Genomic DNA, 21,699 nt, shown 5'->3' on the forward strand with positions numbered 1-21,699 from the left:
CTGGACGGTGTCACCAACAAGATGCTGCGGAACCTGAGCAACGAAGCCATAACCGGCATCACAAAGTACATCAATGAGTGCTGGAGACAAGGCCAGCTACCACGGCAGGGGAAAACGGCCAAAGTGGTCCTGATCCCGAAACCAGGCAAGAAGCCTCAGCTCGACGCTCTGCGCCCAATCTCGCTCACGTCCTGCGTGGGCAAGATAATGGAGCACGTCGTTCTACGGAGAATCAACGACTTCATGGAGAGGAACCAATTGTTCCCTCACACCATGGTTGGATTCCGGCCACACTTGTCTACCCAAGACGTGATGCTGAGGCTCAAGCACCAAATCATAGATGGCGAAAAAAGCTCTCATCTCGACACTAGGGTGATCCTGGGCCTCGACCTTACGAAGGCCTTTGACACTATCAGGCATGATGCGGTCCTTGAGAACCTGGAGAAGCTGGGCGTAGGGCGACGCACGTTCAACTACATTCAAGACTTCCTCAGCGATCGGACGGCGCAAATCTCCATCGGTGGCGTCACGTCCGACGACATCAATCTAGGCGGGCGAGGCACACCTCAGGGCTCGGTCCTGTTGCCATATCTATTTAACGTGGCGATGATTGAGTTGCCTGCGAAGCTCAGCAAGATCGAGGGGCTGCACCACAGTATATACGCAGATGACATCACGCTCTGGATGACCGGCGGCTGTGACGGGTTCATCCAAGACACGCTACAAGAAGCGATACGGACGATTGAGGAGTACGTCACTCCGAGGGGCCTAACTTGCTCTCCACAAAAGTCGGAGCTCCTCCTCCTCAAACCTGTTCGGTCCCGCCAGCTGCCGTCGGACATCGCGCTCTACTCGCAAGGACTGCGTATCCCGTCGGTGAAGAGCATTCGCATCCTGGGTCTGCGGGTCCAGGCGGATGGCAACAACTACGAGATGATCGAATCGCTCAAGGCGTCAACTTACCAGATCACCCGGCTTATTTCACGCATCTCAGGCCGTCACTTCGGAATGAGGGAAGGAACTTTTGTATTCCTCATCCGCGCTTTCGTCGTGAGCCGGCTGGCGTACGTCCTTCCCTTCCTACGGCTCGGGGTGGCGGAGAAAGCCAAACTTGACTGCTTGATTAGGAAGGCCTACAAGCGAGCACTTGGCATCCCGGATTCTACGTCAAACGAAAAGCTGGCGGCGCTGGGCCTACATAACACCGTGGAAGAGATCGTCGAGGCGCAACGGACGTCTCAGCTCGAACGGCTAACAAAGAGCGCGACCGGGCGTCACATTCTCGAAAACCTGGGCATCCGCTACGAAAGACAAACGGGCGAGAAAACAGACGTGCCGAGACGGGTCCGGGAGAAGCTTACCATCCCAAACCTGCCACGTCACATGCACCCCGTGCACCATGTGGAGCGACGAACGGCGAGAGACAAGGCCCTTCGACGACTACTAGAGAAGGAAGAGGGCGTCTACTACACGGACGCTGCGAGGTACGACAGGAATGCCATGGCCGCAGCCGTGGTTGACAAGCAAGGGAAGATCGTTGCGAGCTGCAGTGTCCGGACGACAGAACCGGAGGTAGCCGAGGAAGTGGCCATCGCTCTGGCACTCAAGCTGCAAGACGCTAAAATCATTGTCAGCGATTCACAGATGGCGATTCGCCAATACGCCAAGGGACGGATCTCGCCGGTTACGCTTCGAGTACTAGGTGATCCTGAAAAGACTGCGAAGGTGAAGCTGATCTGGACTCCAGCACACTCGTCGCTCCCCGGCAACGAGGAGGCTCACGACGCGGCCCGAGGTCTCACTCGCCGGGCCGGAGCAACGTCGGATCCCTCCATCGAATCGTCGACGGGGGGCGACAGACTGGTTACGTTCCGAGACATCCTCGATCATTACGCCGGCGAAAGGATGCGCTACCCTCCGGCGCATCCCTCGCTGGACAAAAGACAAGCGGTAGCTTGGCGGCGACTACAGACAGGCACCTACCATAGTCCTGCCCAGCTCAGCGGATGGTATCCGGATCGCTACAAGAGAGACTGCCAGCTATGTGGTGCAAGAGCGACTCTTCGCCACATTATTTGGGAATGCAGCCGGCTCGACCGCAAAGCCCAGCCACTACTAAAAAAGATCACCAACCAAGAGAGCTGGGAAGCTCTTCTTCTCTGCACCGACCTTGAGGTGCAGGAACAAGTCGTCCGACTGGCCGAGGACGCCACTGGAGTCCAAGGGATTCTGGCCGTCGCCTAAGGGGTGATTGGGAGGGGACTCCTAGATGGGCCTCTGACCAATCGCTTAGTCTTTCTGGGCGCAATTAAAGGTTGCCTGCTGCTGCTGCTGCTGCGAACAAGGTGAACACGAGTCATCGTACTGACGACGCCCGTTCTAGATTATGACGTGCACCGCAATCACGCCGGTGAACTGTGTAGCCTTCGGCTGTCGGGACTATTATCGCCGGGGTTGTGAAACCAGCTTTTTTCGCTTCCCGTGTGCTAAGCTTCATCCCGTTAAGCGGGCAGCCTGGATTCGTGCCGTCAGGAGAGTTGACAAGTCCAACCCCTCGAAGAACTGGAAGCCGAGTCAGTTGTCCAGACTATGTAGCGCCCATTTTATTACAGGTAAGTTGACTTGTAATTTTGCAAGCGATAGAGCTTTGCGAAGTGCGGCAATGATCACAGCCGGCGTTAGACAAGGCACACCCGGTCTATGTCCCTACACTGTTTAGCTACTCGCGTCCAGGGCCGTCAGCCCTCGGTCGGTTTCAACACTGGTCCTCCAGATCATCAACCCAAAGTGAGAACCTTTTCTTGGAATTCAGGTCAGCTGAACAGGAAAAAACAAGGACACGAAGGAAAGAACTGGACAAAGACAACGCTGACTATCAACTGAATTTTACTTTGTCTTCTTCCCGGCCTAGGCCCTCTTTTTCTTTCTTTTTCTTCGTCTAACGGCAGAATAAACACTTATAAAAACCTTTTAGCCTAGTATTCAACGGGGTGTGGCAGACCGCAATCTTCTTCTTTTTCTTCGATGGCCAAGGCCTCCAGCACTTCACGCGCGAAGGAGTTCTTGTTCCTATGAAGGACGGTTATGGTGGTGAGCTCGGCATCGCATCCACAGGTCCGGCAATGAGCTGAAAAATGTCCCGCTGATGTGCTTCTCACCAAGGCTGCGTGCTCCCTTGCACCATCATTTATACATCGGCCACTTTGGCCGATGTATAAATGCGAGCAGCGAAAGAAAACTAAGAGCAACAAAAAGAAAACGAACCGGTAGCACACAAGAAGCCTAACGTGGATGTTGTTTTCTCTACAAATACTCTCCAACCCAGTGCGCCTCAGGTTCGCCCATCGCCCATAGGTGGCAGCATATATTCGTCAAAAGGTCCATTGTAGCGAAAAGAAGAAAACTGAAACAACGCTTCGGGAAGGACCGGCGGACGGGCTTCGCTAGAATTAGAGCACTATATAGCTCCTACGGAGCAGAGTAGCGCAATCCTTTGAACCCCGTGTTTTGCCGACAACATGGCCGACAGAGCGGCTCGGCGCGAGTCACGTGGTACTCAGGGTTCCAGGAGGCGGCCCGCCCTATGGGAGAATACATGGAGATCGACATAACACGGCTGATTAAAAAACTAACGGCGAGTTCACATTTTTCAAAACTAGCCTGTCGTGAAGTTAGTAAAGCGCTAAACACTTTATCAAAGTTTTAATAATATCGGATGCGTGTGCAAATTTTGAGAAGGCAATTTCCAAGGCAATGGCGTTTGAAGAAGACGATTTTTGCTCCCAGCGGAGATGGGCTTTTCGGGTTGGCCGGAGCGGGTCACGTGAATTTTGTGACGTCGCCGTGTCGTCTGCTGCATGATGCCGCTCAGGCATTTTTTAAAAAAAAAGTTACGTCCTTGTATGGCACAAAACTTATCGCATATTATTCTAAAATGTTTCATTATTATGTCAAAAAATGATTTCCATTCCGCACATCCCCACAAAACTGAAGAAACAACGATTTTCTCACGTTCTCCATGCATTCTGACCGCAGTTGGAACCCCCGGGCGTTCGCCGCTAGTCGCCGAGAGACGGCGTTCTAGATTGCGCTACTCTGCTCCGAAGGAGCTTTATAGTGCTCTAGCTAGAATCACCTGCGCGCGCTCAGTGTACCCCACATTTACTCAACCGCCGCTGAAGTCATTCGGATATGTAAAAATAGAAAAGAAAATCCATCGGCCTGTTCAGAAAGTTGTGATTACAGAAATTGGTTTCGATAATTAATACAATTATTTAAAAAGGCTTCTGTATACTTAAAGTGCAGGCAAGCGAGAAAACGAAACTGATCAAAACGTGGCGTGTATCGACTATTAATTTTGATTTATAAGCTGCAGTCAACGAGGTAGAGGGGCTTAGAGCGATAAACCGGGGTTCCGGTCTGCACTCGAAAGTGACCCCCATAAGGCGGCTGCCATTGTACGCAAATTTGACCACACGTCACATGACCAAACCAAAGACGCGACGTCACAGGAAAGATGGCAGCGCCCATGCAGCGGCTGGCCCCAGCTGGGCCGGAGCATTGGCCGGAGCTTGTCGGATGCTTTGTTCGTTGTCGTTCGTCTTGGCGAGTTGATTTTAGACACGGAAGCCGTCATATGAGGTTGTGTGAGGCCGGTCGAAAGCGACTTCATAACGTTAAAATACGGAGGAACGGTGAGCATTTCGCTAGTGACCTAAGGGGACATTGCCACGAAGGAGACAATCGGCCCTACGTTGCTCGGACCTCGGATTGATTGGGACACCGCTAGGATAAATTTTAAGGCGACATTTTTGTGCTATCGTTGACCATCGGAACCTTCGAGATCTGCAGTAAAGCGTGTACAATATATTTGGATACACAGTTTAGCGACGGAAATCGCGTGAGTCGTGCTTGGCAGTGTGCAATCGTGGTGCCGCTGCGTGCAAGTGTCCGAAGGCTCACTTTGGTTGTGTGGCGCACCGGAGAGCTGCCTTGCCACTTGTAGTTCCCGTGCGTTGCTAAATGATACTGTGCTGCTTCCCAAATTGTTCCGGAGACGTGCACTTTCACGGAGCACAGGTGTGCGGCGCGCCGAAGAGCTACCTTCAAGCTGGTACTTCCTGTGCCGTGCTTTAGGTGATGCTGTGGTGTCTACTAAATTGTTCTGGCGTAGACGTGCACCTTCACGTAGCACAGGTGTTACAGTTGGTATTGATTCCGCTAGTCTGTCGCACGTTTCGTCGACACCAAAGTTTCATCAACACTCGTTACGCGAATTGCAAGCTGTATGGACATCTCATCGCGCGTGTTATTTACCCAGTCCACCCATTCACGCCGCTTTGCGACGGCAGTCTGCAGCGGCTCATTACCAGAAATGTGGTCTCACATCGATTTCAGTTCAGCTCGTCCACAGCAGTCGCCAGACCCCGAAGGAGAGGATTTATTCGGACAGAATGCCACTAAAGCAGTGCAGCTTCTTTAGTGGTCAGGATAGACTCTTTTTTGTCTGTTTTGTTATATTGTCACGGATGCTTGCTCCAGTCCTACTTTCTATCAATATTTACTATTCTGGAAAGTTCCAGGCCATGCTCAGCTGTCATTGTATGTTCTAGTGGAGGTGCTGCGCATTTTACCCCTAGCCCTTCACTCTGTGTGTAACCGGGCGGCTCCCCAGCCGAGTAGCCCCTTAACAAGACACGGGTGGCACATTATCCCGAGTCTTAAACCCCCGGCGAGCCGTGAACCAAGTCCTATCCCGAGCCCGGCAGAAAAACCGCAAGACGAGCGAGTACCACAAGGACGAACCTCGGAAATACACCAGGAAGAACTTGAAATCCAAGCCAGTCGCTGCTACCAGCAAGAACCACCGGAATTAGGTCTTTTGCCAGAAAAAACCGAAGCTGACTAAAGGGGTGTCACACTACAAAACGCACGACTCCGACAAATCGTGAAAATTGAAGCGGACGTGAAGCGAACGCGTCCGCTTCAATTTTCACGATTTGTTGGAGTCGTGCGTTTTGTAGTGTCCTGTTTGGACACCCCTTAAGCCAACAATGACAAACCTGTAGCAGCAAACCACGTCCGCTCCCACCATCGTTTGCATGCCCGTCGCATTTCGCACTCTGATGCCCTTTCACGCAAGGTGCATAAGACGTCGAGAGCTGGATTGAACAATATGACTGTGTCGCCCGCCACAGTAGGTAGATGGACAACCAGCTTATGCAGAACCTATACTTCTCGTGGAAGAAACTGCGAGGCACTGGTTTGAGAGCCACGAATCCTCCTTAACGTCATGGGAAGTTTGCAAGATCGAGCTGAAGTGCATGTTCATCAGCCAACATTGACGAGAGAGAGCCGAATTCCTGATTCTGTCCAGGACACGGCCCCAACAAGAGCGTCGCTGCCTTCGTGGAGGATGTTTTGCGCATGATCGAGCACCCACGCCAACCCGGTATGCTACAGAAGACAAGAAGCTAAGAATCCCATGTTCCTCATGTGAGGGACAACGCCTTCAGCAGCCTTGTCCGCAACCCCACGACAACAGTCGAAGGGTTCATATCAGTGAAGCTTCCAACATTGAATGTACGTTGCAGGCCCGAGCATGTCACTATCAACAACTCCCCAGCGTCGCGACACTCGAGTCGTCCAGCTGCAACTTCGACGCCAGCCCCCCAGGCATCCGTGACATCATTCACAACGGTGTCCGGGAGGAGATAAGGAAGCTAGTTCCTGCCATCAGTTGCCCGGCTTTTATTTTGATCGCCGAGATTGGTTCGGAAGAAGTTCCACAGGCATTTCAACTGGAGACTTCTTCGAGCGAAGCGGCATATGACGAAACGAGGGCGACTTATGCCACAAAGTCACAACGACCACCACCGGCTACCTGTTACTCCTCAATGCCAATTCAACGAGACACCCCAACGCCGAAGCATTCCTGACATCGGGAAGAACCAGTGTAGGTTTGCGCTGAACAAAGTACACCGGGGAAAACAAAGGTACTGCAAATGGCCAACCGAAAACCACTCTGCTGCCACTGCATGAGGCCGACCATGTCTACTAAAGGTTCCCGTACCAATAAATTGGCCTGCAAGGGTTCGTGCCGAACGACCCTCGACCACGTCTCGACGGGCGTCCGGGGAAGATTGAGGATTATTTTCGGCGGTCTTTGTCCCTAGTGCCGACATTACCCCGAAGCTCGTGATCTACTTCATCTGGACGGGAGGTAAGCACGACAAAGCAGGTGAGCGGCCATGCAAGGAGAGTTGATCTGGTGTCGGTTGTCGTCCAAGGACAATACCTGATAATTTGCTGACACTAATTATCTGCGTCCACGCCACGAAGCACACAATTTCCAACTTTCACAGAGAATGCCGTTCAGTGACCTTAAGAAATAGAATGGTTGGTTGCTCTCAAAAATGGACTGCAAGCATCACGAGGCTTCACTTTGCCACACAAGACTTGCACAAGTTGCAGTAGTCGTGGGATGCAGAATAAATCTCCATTACGAAATGGAAGTGAAAAGGCTTGGATAGCAAACAAACATTGTTGCCAGCTATCAAGTCAACGGTGCAGCAAAAGGCACAGCCACCTAACCAATACATGCCCGAGCTTGCTGCATTGATGCAGAAAAATACCAGGAAAGTTTTGCAGATTAGAAGCTAGCCCTGGCAGCTTCAGTGCATCAGATGTCAGTGGGCGCACATGACGTATGATTACAAGACGCCATCGGTCGGTCAAAGTTGCTACTCGACCAAACTGAACACCGACGTGCCAGGAGCGTCGTCCTACAACAAGGTCCACAGGTATTACGACTGAACGCCTGACGTGAAACTGTCGCAGAAAGAATTCGTTCTGGAACCATTAACTAAGACTCAATAATTATGTAATCCAGTGGAAATAAACATATTTGATACACTAACCAGATAAACCTATTTCCGCTTGCCTTTACGCCTCGAGAGTTCATACACCAAGAATTGTGCTCACCACACGTGCAGGTCCTTTGAGGACACACTCATCTCTGACCCTTCAATATTAATTAATGGGACATACCAGACTGGCAGACTTGTTGCATTGGGCTGCACTCATTCCACTTCTCCGGAACACACCTCTGTGCATATACTTTAATCGTATGTGTTGATGCATTGTTATATAGCAGGACATTTCTTATACGTAAAACACAATAGACCCTTTGCAGAACCCCATCAAGCAACACAACTGTCACCATTTTATTTCGGCGTAAAGCACACGGATGGGTCCCAGTTCACGTCGAATGCTAATGCAGCATTCGAGTCCAATATGCGCTGAGCCGAGGTCAGAGTGATGGCGTACATAACATTCTTGTTGAACAAATGACCAAAGTATGAAAGCCTGGGGTAATTAGAGTAGCTGCTGTAATTCGTTTCATCACAACTTGGCAAACAGCAAAGGCTACAGTCTCGGTGAGCCAATATGCTCGTTGAAAAGAGGCACATGACAACATGTCATTCAGGGTGCTTGTCTGCACAGATTTGTCACACACCTTCGCTCTGTTTATCTGATTGGCTCGAGGGGGCTGTGGCGGTTGCTCGTTTCCAAGTTACAATGATACGAAGTATAGGCAACCCACACTTTTCAAAAAAGGCTATTGAAGAGACCGAAAGGAATGGTCAGCATTTTTCAACAAGACTGCTCTTCAGGCAAGGGATGAACACAAATATTAATCATCTTATAAGGTAATTAGAACAAGTAAATAATTGACCGACTAATACAATGCACTCTTGATGAGAAAAAGTATTACTGCAATAAATCCTACGAAAGAGAAAAAGGTGCAGTTAGTCTATGCATACACCAAAACAATTGTTTTTATTGCAAGTTGAATAGCTTTGAAGCAGGTGCTGCAACGATTTATTCATCCCCACACTCAATAAAACATCATCCTCGTAGCTGAAAATAAGTGTGCACTTCGCATTCACCAAAAAAGGAAGAAAAGCGATCGAATGTAGAATCGTCGATTAGCACAAGGGGTTAAAGATCGCATGAGCTTCCTCGCTAAAAGTTGCTATGGTTATTCGGTGACGCAGGCCTGAAAGGCCCTAACGCAACGTATACCTTTCGCGTCGATTCTCAGACATTCCAGCGTTCAAACAAAGCTAAGAGAATGCGAAAAGTTTATGCTAAAACCAGTCAAAGTTCTATCGATGCTCGAACAGATCCCGAATCCGAGCACCGGTAACGGCGATACGGCTGATGCTGTCTCACAGATGATACAGAGCGATCTCGCGCAAAAAGGGTATAAAGTCTCCTTCCTTCATGTTTTCACATTACACCTGCGTCAGCGAGCACGAAATAGCCCGAAATCGTCAGAAAGCCGCTGCACATCACGGCTGCCGCGCACCGAACAAACTCGCGTCCGTCAGCTCTGGGCGCTGACATCTTACCTGCGACGTCACGGCTCTTGTGAGGTCACGTGACGAGTGGTCACATTTGCGTAAAACATGGCGGCAACCGGGGGGGTGCCACTTCCGAACTTCCGGTTTATCACTCTAAGCCCCTCTACCTCGTTGGCTGCAGTTCACTTTTGCAATGGATTACATAAGAGATACGAGCGCTTTCCTAAGGGCAGTAGAGAAAAATAATATATACGGATAAAACTGCACAGTCTTTCCGTACTTTTCAAAATATGACAGTGGTCACCATCCTAATCGATCACAGAAAATACAGCAGTATATAAGCTGGTGGTGTCGATTAGTCGCGTACATAGGAATGTAGAGTGTCAATATCTCATGTTGTACCTTGTGCTGTTTGTGAACGCATTTACGTATAATATTGCATGGTGTCTCTATGTCGCGTATGTGAAAGTGTGGTGTGAAATATGAGTACGTGCAGTCAGACGAGGCGCTCGGAGCAAAGACTGTTGGTTTCTTTTTTTGTTAGTTTGAGCGCTGTCCGTTAGGTGGCCCGTGTCGCCGCCCAATTCAAGGAGTCGCGCGTTTATGTGTCTACTTATTTAAGTAAAAAACATGGAGACGCTCCATGGCTCCACGGAGCAGCCACAAAGGGTTCGGTTCTCGGCCTCTCGTCCCAGTGGGATCAGTGGATCAGTCCCATAGTCAGTTGAATGGGTGTTCCGTGCGGTGAATAGTGCGTGCACAGACGCGGTGTGGATTACCAGGGACTTGAAACTGGATAACGAATGCTAACAGGTGAGCAGGAGCATTGAACGATCGAAACCGACGCCGCTTGAATTAGTGATGCCTCGCCTTACCGCTGTCAACCGGAAACGCCGGATCACTTGCGGCAAGCACAGCAAGCAGATTATCTGTTCAATAAAGACATCATTTCATTTGTCGCTATACGATTCCTTCTTTGAATGTTTTCTGGCCGCGAAGTAAATGCAGCCGGCCGCGCGAAAGCAGTCGCGGACAGACCCCCACGAATCCCCCCCCTCACATCGCCGCCCCTACTCGTAATGGGTGCGGTGCCGGTGCTTCGAGGCGCGTTTAGGAGTGTTGTAGTGCGCACGGAAGGCAGCGAACAGGCATGCGCACTTGAGAATCGTATTTTAGCAAAAAGCAGTCCAGCTCGCTAGGCTTTACTTGTATTGCTCCACTGTCGCTTGCCAGCCGCCATGTTGCTTTTTGGGGGTGCTCACTCACTGTGACTACCTGTTTATTGCACGCCGCGTGACTACCCATGGGGTCGTTGGTATTACTAATGAGGGGTAGCAATATCTGTGACGGCTTCTGACTACCCCAAAGGTAGTACCCTACGACTACCCGTTTGTTGAGAGTGCACATGGAATGAATCGCCGCATTTCACATTATTCACGCCAAGTTTTGCGGTGTTACAAGCCTCGTTATTTTTCTGAGGCCGCTAAAGTAGTCAGACATTGCGAGGAAGACGAGGAATTAACAATTCAACGCGAAAAAGAGCATAGAGATTCACGCCGACGCCGACAACGTCGCATTCCAATGGTTTGTTTATAGGTGACGGCGAGTTTCTTGCTCACACTGCATCGCGCATGCGCGGCGCCGGTGGCGACCACTAGGGGCGCTTTGGACATTGCCAAAGCTTATGATTGCGTCCCTGGACATTGCCAATGCTTATGATTGCGTCCCTCACCTAATGCTCCTGAAAAGGTACAGACACCTTAATATGCCCAAAACATGGGTGAGGTTAATCCGTAAGGTTATACGACGGCAATGTTGTGACGACATCCTTCAATGGTGTGACATCAGGCGAGGTCACAGTTGGAAAATGTCTACGACAGGGCTGTCCGTTGTCGCCGACGCTATATATGTTATATTCCTCTAGCATGAAAAAGGCCATTGAAGACACTGACATTGGTTTCACTCTGGGACACCGTCAACATATTGATATTGTAGCGTGGCGACTCCCTGGCCTTGCCTACGCTGATGACCTCGTGCTGATGGCCGGCAGTATGGAAGTCATGAGGAGGTTGCTCGTCACCTGTGAAACTGCAGCGGAACACCTCCGACTACGCTTCAATGCTGGCAAGTCAGCGACAGTCATTTTTTCTTGCGAGGAGTGCAATCTTGGATCGCTCATCCTGCAAGGCTCAGCCATACCTCTTCACACCAAGTACAGGTACCTCGGAATAACACTGTCGGCTAGAGAGGACTACTCGACTGAGCACCATGAGGGCCTCAGGAAGTCCTCAGGCAGTAAGCGGAACATACTACGAAGGCGGAGCCTATGGAGCTGTGACCGGTACATTGTGACCCGAGAACTTTGGAATGCTGTGGCTGTGCCCGGGCTGACTTTTGGAAACTCAGTCATATATGTTCCTAGTGACCTACGCACATATCTTCAGCGGCGCCAAAGGGAGGTCGGACGACAGGCACTAGGCTGTCATGAACAAGTAGCCAATGAACTGGTAGAAGGCGACATTGGCTGGTCTTCCTTTGAAGCGCGGTAGGCAAACAGCAAGCTTCAGTACTACACACGTCTCCGGTACATGGACGGAGACCAGTGGGCTAGGCGAGTTTTTATGTACATTTACCTGAAGCATGTCAACTCGACGTGGAGGAAGCGAGTCACTCGTCTTGGGACAAAGTTTAAGATCTTCAGCTTGGTCACTGAACCTCAAAGAGAAAGGGAGTGGATGAGCACGATGCCAGCGGAAGTGAAGAGTGTTGAGAGGGACCGTTGAGTGAGCGGCATGCTACAACACCCTTCCATGCATATGTACGCGTCTCTGAAGACGGAGATTGCCCCGGTTACTTTGTGCGGAAACACACTAGGCAGTCGACTACTTATAGAGGGGCGTGGTGGTACCCTATGTACCCGCCTACACCGAAGCAAGTACGATAGCAGCGTGAAAGACACTGTATGCAGTGCGTGTGGAGCGGGCGAAGAGACAATCAACCACTTGCTGCTTTCGTGCTGGGCACCACACCCAACGCCTGTCGTGGGTGACCGCTTTGAGCAGGCACTTGGTTTCACCAACGAACAGACCCATGTATATGCTCCAAGCGGAGGCTCGAGGAATGGTGGCAGACTCGACTGAAAAATCGGGGGCGTGACTTATAGAGTTATTATAATGCACGCTAGAGGTTCAACTGGCGCTAGTGTGCTGCTGCAAATTGAAGCAGACAGCAACCAGTCCGAAATTGACTTCCGGTAATGCATTTCTATGGGAAAAAGCGAGTGGATTTTCTCGCTGCGCTCGGTTATAAGAGCAAATATCACGAATATTTCGTACGTACTGGCACATTTCAACATTTCTGAGTCACGCAGACAAAATAATTGGTCAGTTACGGCGTTATTATTTGAAATTCGTGGCATGAAAAGCGGTGTTAAAACCACTTCGCACATGTATTTATGTGCACTGTCGGACACTGTTAGCGCGAACACGGGGCCGGCGCTTTCCACCATGGGGGATATACGTGTCAAACGAACGAAAGACATCTGGAAAACCAAGAGAGGCCGCAAGAGCTATGCAGTAACACTGGATAAGTAACTCCTAGTGCATGCAGGTGATCAAAATAAATTTTGCAATAAATAAGTACTGCTTTATTCTTTCTGCTCATGAATATGTGCAAAGATGCATGTTCTGGGTTCCAGTCATCAACCGCACGCCTGCGCACGCTCCAAATCTTTGCAAATAGGGAGAAGTCAGAGAATAGGTGCCCGATAAAAACTGCCCGCAGAGGAAATAATAAAAAGGCACACCTTTCGTAGTCCACGTACTTTATTTCTTATATTCAAATGTTTTTAAGCGTCGTAAAGAAGCACGAAGGAGTCATTTTCATAGAGTGACAGGACGGGCATATTAGCAATAGATAAGCGCCACTGCAATGCTAGCGAACCTTGAACACACTCTACATTCTTTTCGATCGTTAGTTTGTTTAGAATCGTAGCTCGTTTTTGCATACCTGCAATGAAACATAGGTTTGGGCCTGAGATATAGCGAAGCTTAACATCGTTCAGTGGTGAAGGAAAATGCTGTAATTAAAGCAATTACACTTTTACAATGTTAATAAATGTACACACTATCCGGTACAACCGAAATGATAAAAGTTATTTATGTTATCTTCCGGCGAAGAGACAAATTTCACACGCGTTTTCCCATAGGAATGCACAGGAGCACCGCATAAGTAGACTGGTTGCTGTCTGCTTCAATCTGCCTCCCAGAAGTCGCATAGACACTATCGCCAGTTGAACCTCTGGCGTACATTATAATAACTCTATGGCGTGACCAAGATGACCAAGGTGACCAAGATGGCCAATTTTTGCCTAGAGGGGCAAACACTCACTTAGAGCAACGGTGTCATGTGAACTGATTAACTTTGACTGTGCGAAAGTGACGGTTGGCAAACTTTGGACACACGTGCTAACCACTTCTCTTTCGTTGTTGTCTCTTTTTATTTCGTTTTTCTGGTTTGCTTTTATTGGCGTGTCTTACTAGACTCTCGATACAAAAAGATTGTGCCGAAAATATACATACTTACATACAAACACCGAGTTGGTGCTTACACACTTAATTATACCTAACGCGAAATTAATTTTAATTACTTATTTGATAAGACGAATAACGACCCACTCATGCGGCCATCTCCCATTACCCTGATTCTCAAAGCCTAAAAAAATCCTCCTCTCTTTTGCTTTGTTTACTTTCCCGAATTCTCTGTTTCATCTATACTCGGCGTAAACTACTTCGTGATACATTGTCAAGGCTAACCTAGCATCCGTAGGTATCCAAATCTGTGAACGCTATTCGCGGCGTCAGCTATTTGTGCTGCCTCACCAAGGCTAGCTTAGCTTGTACAGTAGTCTAACTCCGTCGAAGCTATACTTCGTTTCAGCTTAAGTCCTGACGCAGCCAACACTGCGGGGTAATAGAACCAATCAAGCAGCGTCAAAGGCGCAAGTCACGAGCTCTTGTTCTGTTTATGATTGGCTCAGCGATGAGCGAACACGTACAGACAGATGACAAACATCATGATGGAGCGCTTTCGACGATCTCTGATTGATCGGTTCAGGTCGTAGCCTAGGCTGCGTCTGGATTTTAGGTAAAAGAAAGTAAAGTTACGTTAGTGCGTGCGAATGAGATTCAAGACAAATCCAGGTACATTCACAGCAGCGCGAGGCTGCAGCGCTCTTCACGTTTCGCTGGCCCAATGTAGCACGAAATAGGCGACGACGAGTGTAGTAAAAAATCTCTTGGACACGTATTTCATTTATTTCATTTATTTCATTTATTTCATTTATTTCATTTATTTTTTCCCTCAAAGCACCCGGAGGCACTACGTGAGGGGCGGAGAGACAAAAGAAAACGTTCGCTGCAAAAACAGGAAAACACTAACATTGAAAACAGCACGCGACGGATCGCCGCACACATACACAGCATACTATATACACAGCAGCTACACACCAGAGAGCGTATAAAATTAAACTGACTTAAATAATGCTTCACATACACTTCTAAACTGTGCACAGTCTGAGATATAAACCACACTTTCAGGGAGCTCATTCCATTCATGGATAGCCAAGATCAAGGTCGACTCTGAAAAATGCTTAGTGCGACATAAGGGTAGCCTAATTTTATGACGGTGATCATGCCGAGCAAAAATCCTATGGGGCGGAAGTAAAAGCTGACTTTTAGGGTCAGCATTGTAATAATACACCCGATAAAGAAAAGTCAGTCGTGATCATTTCCATCTATTACATAAAGGAACAAGGTCAGCTCTTGTTTTTAGTGCTGTCACACTCGACGTAAAGAAATAATCTCTAAAAATAAAACGTGCGGCTCTATTCTGAACAGACTCTATTTTTTTAATTAAATAATCTTGCCATGGGTTCCAAATAATGCTCCCATATTCTAGTTTTGAAAGAATAAAGGATTTATAAGCTAACAATCGAACGTCACTGGGTGCTAAGAACAAGTTCCTCCTAAGGTACCCGAGAGATCGATTCGCTTTGCTCACAATATGATCAATATGCATTTTCCAGTCGAGATTATCCGTTAGAAATACTCCAAAGTATCTGTAATGAGTTACTGTTGAAGAATTGCACCATTAACTCTCTAATCAAAGCCAGACTTAGACTTCATTGCAGTAAAAGTAAGAAGCTTGGTCTTTGTAATGTTGATATCACTTTTTTATTTAACCCACCATAACGATAGCGAATCAAGGTCACGCTGGAGGGCCAAGCTATCTTCTTTCGAGACAATGCGCCTATATATTACGCAGTCGTCAGCGTATATCCGAATTTTTGAGCAAATTAAGTTGGGTAGATCATTAATGTAAATTAAAAAGTGAAGAAGCCCGAGGACGGAGCCTTGCGGGACTCCGGATTTTACTGAGGCACTTCGAGATGGGGGGAGTCGTTATGAATCGAGACTGATTGAGTTATTTCAGAAAGGAATTCTTTGATCCAGTTCACAAGAGACTGATGCATATTAAGTGATTCAAGTTTAGTTATCAAACGCTGGTGGGGGACCTGATCAAACGCTTTCGAAAAATCAATAAAGATAGCGTCGGTTTGCGTTCGTGAATGAATATTGTCAGAGATATCAGCGATAAATTCAAATAACTGAGTTTCACACGACGCCTCTTTACGGAAGCCGTGTTGGTTAGAAAAAAGAAATTAATTTCTGTAAGGTAATTCACAATATGGCTGTAGATCACATGTTCCAGAAGTTTACAGGGTATGCTAGTTAGGGAAATGGGACGGTAGTTATTGGCGGACGTAGCATCACCGGATTTAAAAGTAGGGGTAACTTTTGCATGTTTCCAGTCCTTAGGTAAGTATCCTGGGTCCAGACTTTGTTTAAATAAAAGTTGCAGAAGAATACTCGAGACCGGCAGCGCGAGTCTGAGCAGTTTAGACGTAATTCCGTCGCTACCCGGGCTAGTTGAATTGGAAAGGTTGAGGATAAGCTGCCTTATCCCATCAGAATCAACGGAGATGCCATCAAGGAAAGAATTATTATTGTAAATGTTATCACAGGCAGGTAAAGGAAATGACTGATCAGTAAAACCCCCTCGCCCCCCCCCCCCCCCCAAAAAAAAAAATTGATTAAAAGTAATCGCACTTTCAAGATGGGACAACGTATCCCCATGGATGTCATAAAGGCCGCTCGGGGCGATTTGACTTTTTCAGGGGGCTAATGATTTTCCAAATTTTTTTAGGATTTGAACTTAGTAGTTGCCTAAGAGTGCCACCAAAGAATCGTTGTTTGGCATCTTCAGCTGCCTGCTTACAGGGTTTAGAATGATTTAAATATTTGTCCCAAGAGGTCGTACTCTTAAGCTTCTTTTCACTTGAAAAAAGTCGTTTTTTGGTGTTAAGGAGGCCTTTTAGATACCTCGAGAACCATGGCTTTTCTGTATTGGATGGTATTTTGATTTAGGCACAAATAGATGCATAAGCTTTAAAAGCCTGTCCTTGATTAGAGTCCAGTTATCTTCTACTGACCTGGGACTGAAAGAACACTGAAAATCGGTAAGGAATGACTCGAGTGCCGAAGCAATCTCCAATAGGTTTGCCCTGGCATAATCAAAAAGGACTTTATGTTCGTAACGCTTTTCGTGAACAGCAATGTTAGCGTCGATCACCACCATTCGATGATCACTGATAGCGTCAACAGCATTTACAGATAGAATTAACTCCGGAATAGACGTAAAAAATAAATCAAGAATCGCATTTTCTCGCGTAGGCACCAACACAACCTGGTCAAGAGAACAAGATTTACAAATATCAATGAAGTCTCTACACTGCGAAGTATTCTGCAACTACTCCCAGGCACACAATCAATCCAGTCAATCCCGGGATAATTGAAATCCCCACCAAGAAATACAGGACACTGCGGGTAACGTAGTGTAACAAAATTCAAAATGTTATACAATTCCTGGAGAAACACAGCTTGTGAGTCTGGAGGCCTATAACAAACTCCAACAAAAATATGAGAAAATGCACACTTAACTTGCACAAAGCATACCTCAACATCGGCATCTAGGTCCACAACTACTGAGGAGAAACACTTTTGGATTGCAACAATAGCACCACCTCCCCTAGACAATGAACGATCTTTTCTATTGATGGAAAATCACAATGAATTAAAAGTTCTTCATTAGGTATACTACTAGAGAGCCATGTTTCGCTTCCCAAAATGACGTGGGGACGGCATACTTCACTAGTGCTACTCAACTCATCTTGTTTTGACAACAAGCTTCTAAAATTAGCTGCAAGGAAAGTTAACTTATTGACCTCCCTTTCTGTGGTAGACCGTCATTCTCGTTCTTGAGAGATTGGGAGCTCAGGGTTGGAGGGAGCGTTTTGCAATTCAACCACCTGGTTCAAAGTGGAGTCGTAAAGAAACACTTTGTCGTCGATGAACAGTTTGTCGAAACCAAATCGAACTTTTCTCTGCGCATCACGATGCGGTTTTCCAAATTCTCTGAGTTTTCTATGAGCCTCCTGAATATGTGGCGAGAAATCTTCGTCAATCCATACTTTTAAGGATGGAACATTCCTTAAGTCCGGGGCCTTACTAAGCACTTCTTGTTTTTTCTTAAAACTTTGGAACTTAACAACAATCATACGGTGAAAGCTCTCCCGTTTCCTATCTATACGATGTGCCCTTTCAATTTCACCCGGGTCAACGTTTAGGTAAGTTTTAACAAAGTCTATCACTATCTGTTCAGTACGATTCCAAGTCTCACCGGGTTCCTCCGGAATTCCTTTGAAGATAAGATTATTTCGTCGCAAGCGATTATCCAGAGCATCTACGTGCCGCGCTACCGGGTCAACATTATCACAGGTTAGAGATCATTTCCGTAAATTGCTTTCCAGTGAGCTTATATCCTGTTTCAATGAAATCACATTCTCCTGCCAGCTCGATTGAGCGTCCACTTTTTTTTCAAGTTCCGTCACCCTTCCTCTTAGGCTCGAAATGCCGGCCTGAATAGCATTCAATTTGTCCGCATTTTCTTTCTGATAGCTTTCGGTATTCTGCAGAAGCCTGTCTAGGGTGGTCTGGAGTTTTTCGAGCTGCGTGGGATCGGTTTTAGGTCCAGGATTAGTCTCGACATCACCCGCAAGAATCAGTAGACCGCACACGCACACTGAGACGAATACCAGGCGGAACTTTGGCAGAGACAAGTTCAGAGTTGGTAACAACAATCGATGACGTCCTTTAGTGGACGAGATCGAAAAAAAACGTCCGATGTGAGCACGATAGGCAGCAAGGCAGATGCCCATGCTCACAAAGTAGACGTACACGACACACTCGCGCTGGGATTTGCGGCCAGAGTAACACAGCTAAGTGAAAATGGTGCAGTGTTCTTACCTGCGAGACGAAACAGACGACCGATGAGCTGTTCAGTTAAGAAGGCTGCAAATCCCAACGGAGTGCAGCTCAACCGTCCGTTCTATAGTGCCGACCAAAGCGAAGCTCGATAGTGTCGCCGCCGTGTAGTAGATTTCACAACGCAAGATGACGAAGCCCGAAACTTGAGTGGCGGTGAAACGATGGATGAAACATACAGGAGTGATAGCCGTCGTGCTCTGCTTTGCTGATCAAATCAGGTAAACGAAAAGCTCAGAACAGTAAGTTGCATGCCTACTCAAGTTTTGTTATGCTCCATGATTAAGCAACTAAACATATAGCTAAAAAGTGACCAGTGCGAAAACAAATTGGAAGCGTGAGTAAAGCATGCAAAGGGCACTGAAATGGTCCAACATTCGGTGAAGGGAAATTCGATGAAACGGCATAAGCGATTCGATGACATGGCGTTCGAATAAATGTCCGGCACCCCCAGCGTGGCACTTACGGTCGGTCAAGTGGACGGTCAAGTTCTTCGAAGGAAACAGTTTAACAGAAAGGGCATGATCTCGCGAACTTCCCTTGATGCCTGCGTGTACTATGTTCGACCGCCCACATGCCTTGGTATTTGGTGTATTATATATTCATGTAGGTTTACATAATTTTCTACATTCTCGATTGTGCACATGCTCTAAGTGCACGTTTAATTTCGGGAATCGGCTGGGGTAGATGCAATGGTGGTGTGAATACCACGATCACGCCGGAGTGGCCGGCCATCTTCTAGAGATTGAGGGGCAATTTATGAACAGGAGAAAATACCGACACCTTTTATCTTTGTTTAGGTGGGCATTTTACGCATTATGGTCTCTTTTTAATTTTGACACAGGTATTTCAGCGAACTACACCAGATTGGTTTCCTAATACCAGTACTTTGTATGGCTGATTTGAATGTGGAAGCTTGTGTCAGCAACATAATGACATGAATTTTAGAGGTGCCTGTATTAGGGATAATGCCACTCCTTTCAAAACTTATTTAGAATATTCTGAATCAAAGAGAGCACACCTATTGAGATTTTGGTTCTAATTTCAAACAAGGATGATTGTTTCTTTCAAACTTTTTGTTTATATTCAGAAACTGAAGAAACCCAGAATGCGTTATTTTATGCGTGAAACTAAAACCTTCGACAATGTGCATATATGGTTATTGCAAACATTTGATTCAATATTCCTTCACTACCACAGGCGGCCCTCCAACAACACGAGATCGTCTCCGAACGTGAAAAATTTAAAGTCCTCATTATTCAAAACTTTTCGACTAATTGCTTTCCCTATTGAAAATCGCTCTGAGGGGACTTCAAGAATTCTTTAAAGCGTGTGAAGGGGAGTTCAGGAATTCTTGTGATATTTGAAAGGTGCACCGATATTTCCTGGTGGGTTCGTTGGCCCCGTCAGAGGCTCTCCTAAAATATCTGAAGTCCCCTTTACAATTCCTTGAAATGTCTGAAAGCATGTCAAGAACTTTTCTAATGGGGTCGGGAAAACCTTCAGGCTTCTTGAGATATCTGTGGAGCCACGGCCTATTTGGAGAAAACACATTTCGCAGAATTAGAACATAGCTACGTATTGTTCGCAAAGGGAAAAACAAATAATTATTCGGAGAATGTCGATTGTATGTGTGTACGGCCAGTATTTTATTACTGCTCTTCTATCAAACACAACTGGGCTCCACGACCCGTCTGTCACTGGCCGGGTGTTCGGTCGCCAATTGAGCTACGGGTTCGATCGCCCCATGTAAAGAATTGACAAGGCGCGGGCCGAGTGTTTTTGGCCGAGCGGCGTTTTGAGGCGAACAAGCTTTACTTGTTGCACTAATAATAATAAAAAAGGGCAAGCCGAGAGCAGCGCGTTGCCCGAATTCAGGGACGCGGGGAGGCTCCGAGGGCGAAGCGGCAGCGACTCGTGCCGGGAACCGGTTTCCCCGCGGGAAACGGTCCCCAAAAAGGAAAAAAAAATCAACAAAACCATTTTGCTTTTCACCAGAGTCAGAAGTCCTCTCTTTTTCGTCGTCGCCAAAAACACGAAGAGGCAACTCAAATGCCCTCCCCCCCCCCCCCTTTTACAATGCCTACACACACACATGCACATCTCTCCGCCCGGCAATGGGGAGAGGGTGCAAAACCGCCAGTTCCGGACAACACGCTTCTCCAATGGTCGGCGGGAGAGAGTGGTGTGAGGAAGCCGAAGAAGTCAGGAGGCCGCTATAGCCATTTTCTTTCCGCTCGTGGGCGGTTTGTTTCTCACCACCATGGAGATCTGGAACGGACCGGTTTCCTACATCCAGAAAGGTAAGCACTGCTCTGAAGGCTCGCCCCTTGGTCTGTTTTAATCCGTGCCGTTTCTTCCTTGGTTCCGCAGGTGAACCCCAGTTCGGCGTTGGCCGCCTTCAGCACCGCTCGAGCGCCATCGTGTTTAGCGCATTCAAGGAGATGGTGGCCGGTGTCGGCCTACTCGCACCAAGCCTGACAGTCGGGATCAGCGTCCCACCGCATGTAGTGCCTGCGCACATAGCACTGTGGGTCCTGGGACGGTGGATGACGGCCGCTGCCCCGCCTTGTTCCTTTCCTCTCTTCGTCCGACCGGCCTCAGAAGCATCCAGCGAGCGAAAAATACGCCGAAGACGCCGCCCCGACGACATCGTGGACGAAACCGTGACTGTGCTCGGAATTTCTCAAGGGTGACGGGATCTGCTTGCGAGTTCGTAGTTTTCGCTAAACGTGCTTACTGAGACTGTGTATCTGTACGTGAGGTGCACCTGCTCCGTTTTATTAGCTGAACCAGCGTAGATCAGGAATTTCCCCAACGGCGTTGTGAGTACTTTGAGAGATATTTTTCGTCGTGATAAAGAAGTTAATTGTTCCTATTTGATATGA

At 47.9% G+C, this 21,699-nt stretch overlaps 1 protein-coding gene across 1 annotated transcript; it reads left to right on the plus strand.

The window, feature by feature from the left end:
• Positions 1-1,008: 1,008 nt before the first annotated feature.
• On the plus strand, positions 1,009-2,319 carry LOC121837017. The gene has a single exon (XM_042292210.1). It carries the CDS (start codon positions 1,009-1,011, stop codon positions 2,242-2,244), a length of 1,236 nt encoding a protein of 411 aa, XP_042148144.1. The 3' UTR covers positions 2,245-2,319.
• Positions 2,320-21,699: the final 19,380 nt, after the last annotated feature.

The sequence above is a fragment of the Ixodes scapularis genome, unplaced genomic scaffold, assembly GCF_016920785.2.
Source record: "Ixodes scapularis isolate PalLabHiFi unplaced genomic scaffold, ASM1692078v2 PGA_scaffold3__209_contigs__length_174095766, whole genome shotgun sequence".
NCBI lineage: Eukaryota > Metazoa > Arthropoda > Arachnida > Ixodida > Ixodidae > Ixodes > Ixodes scapularis.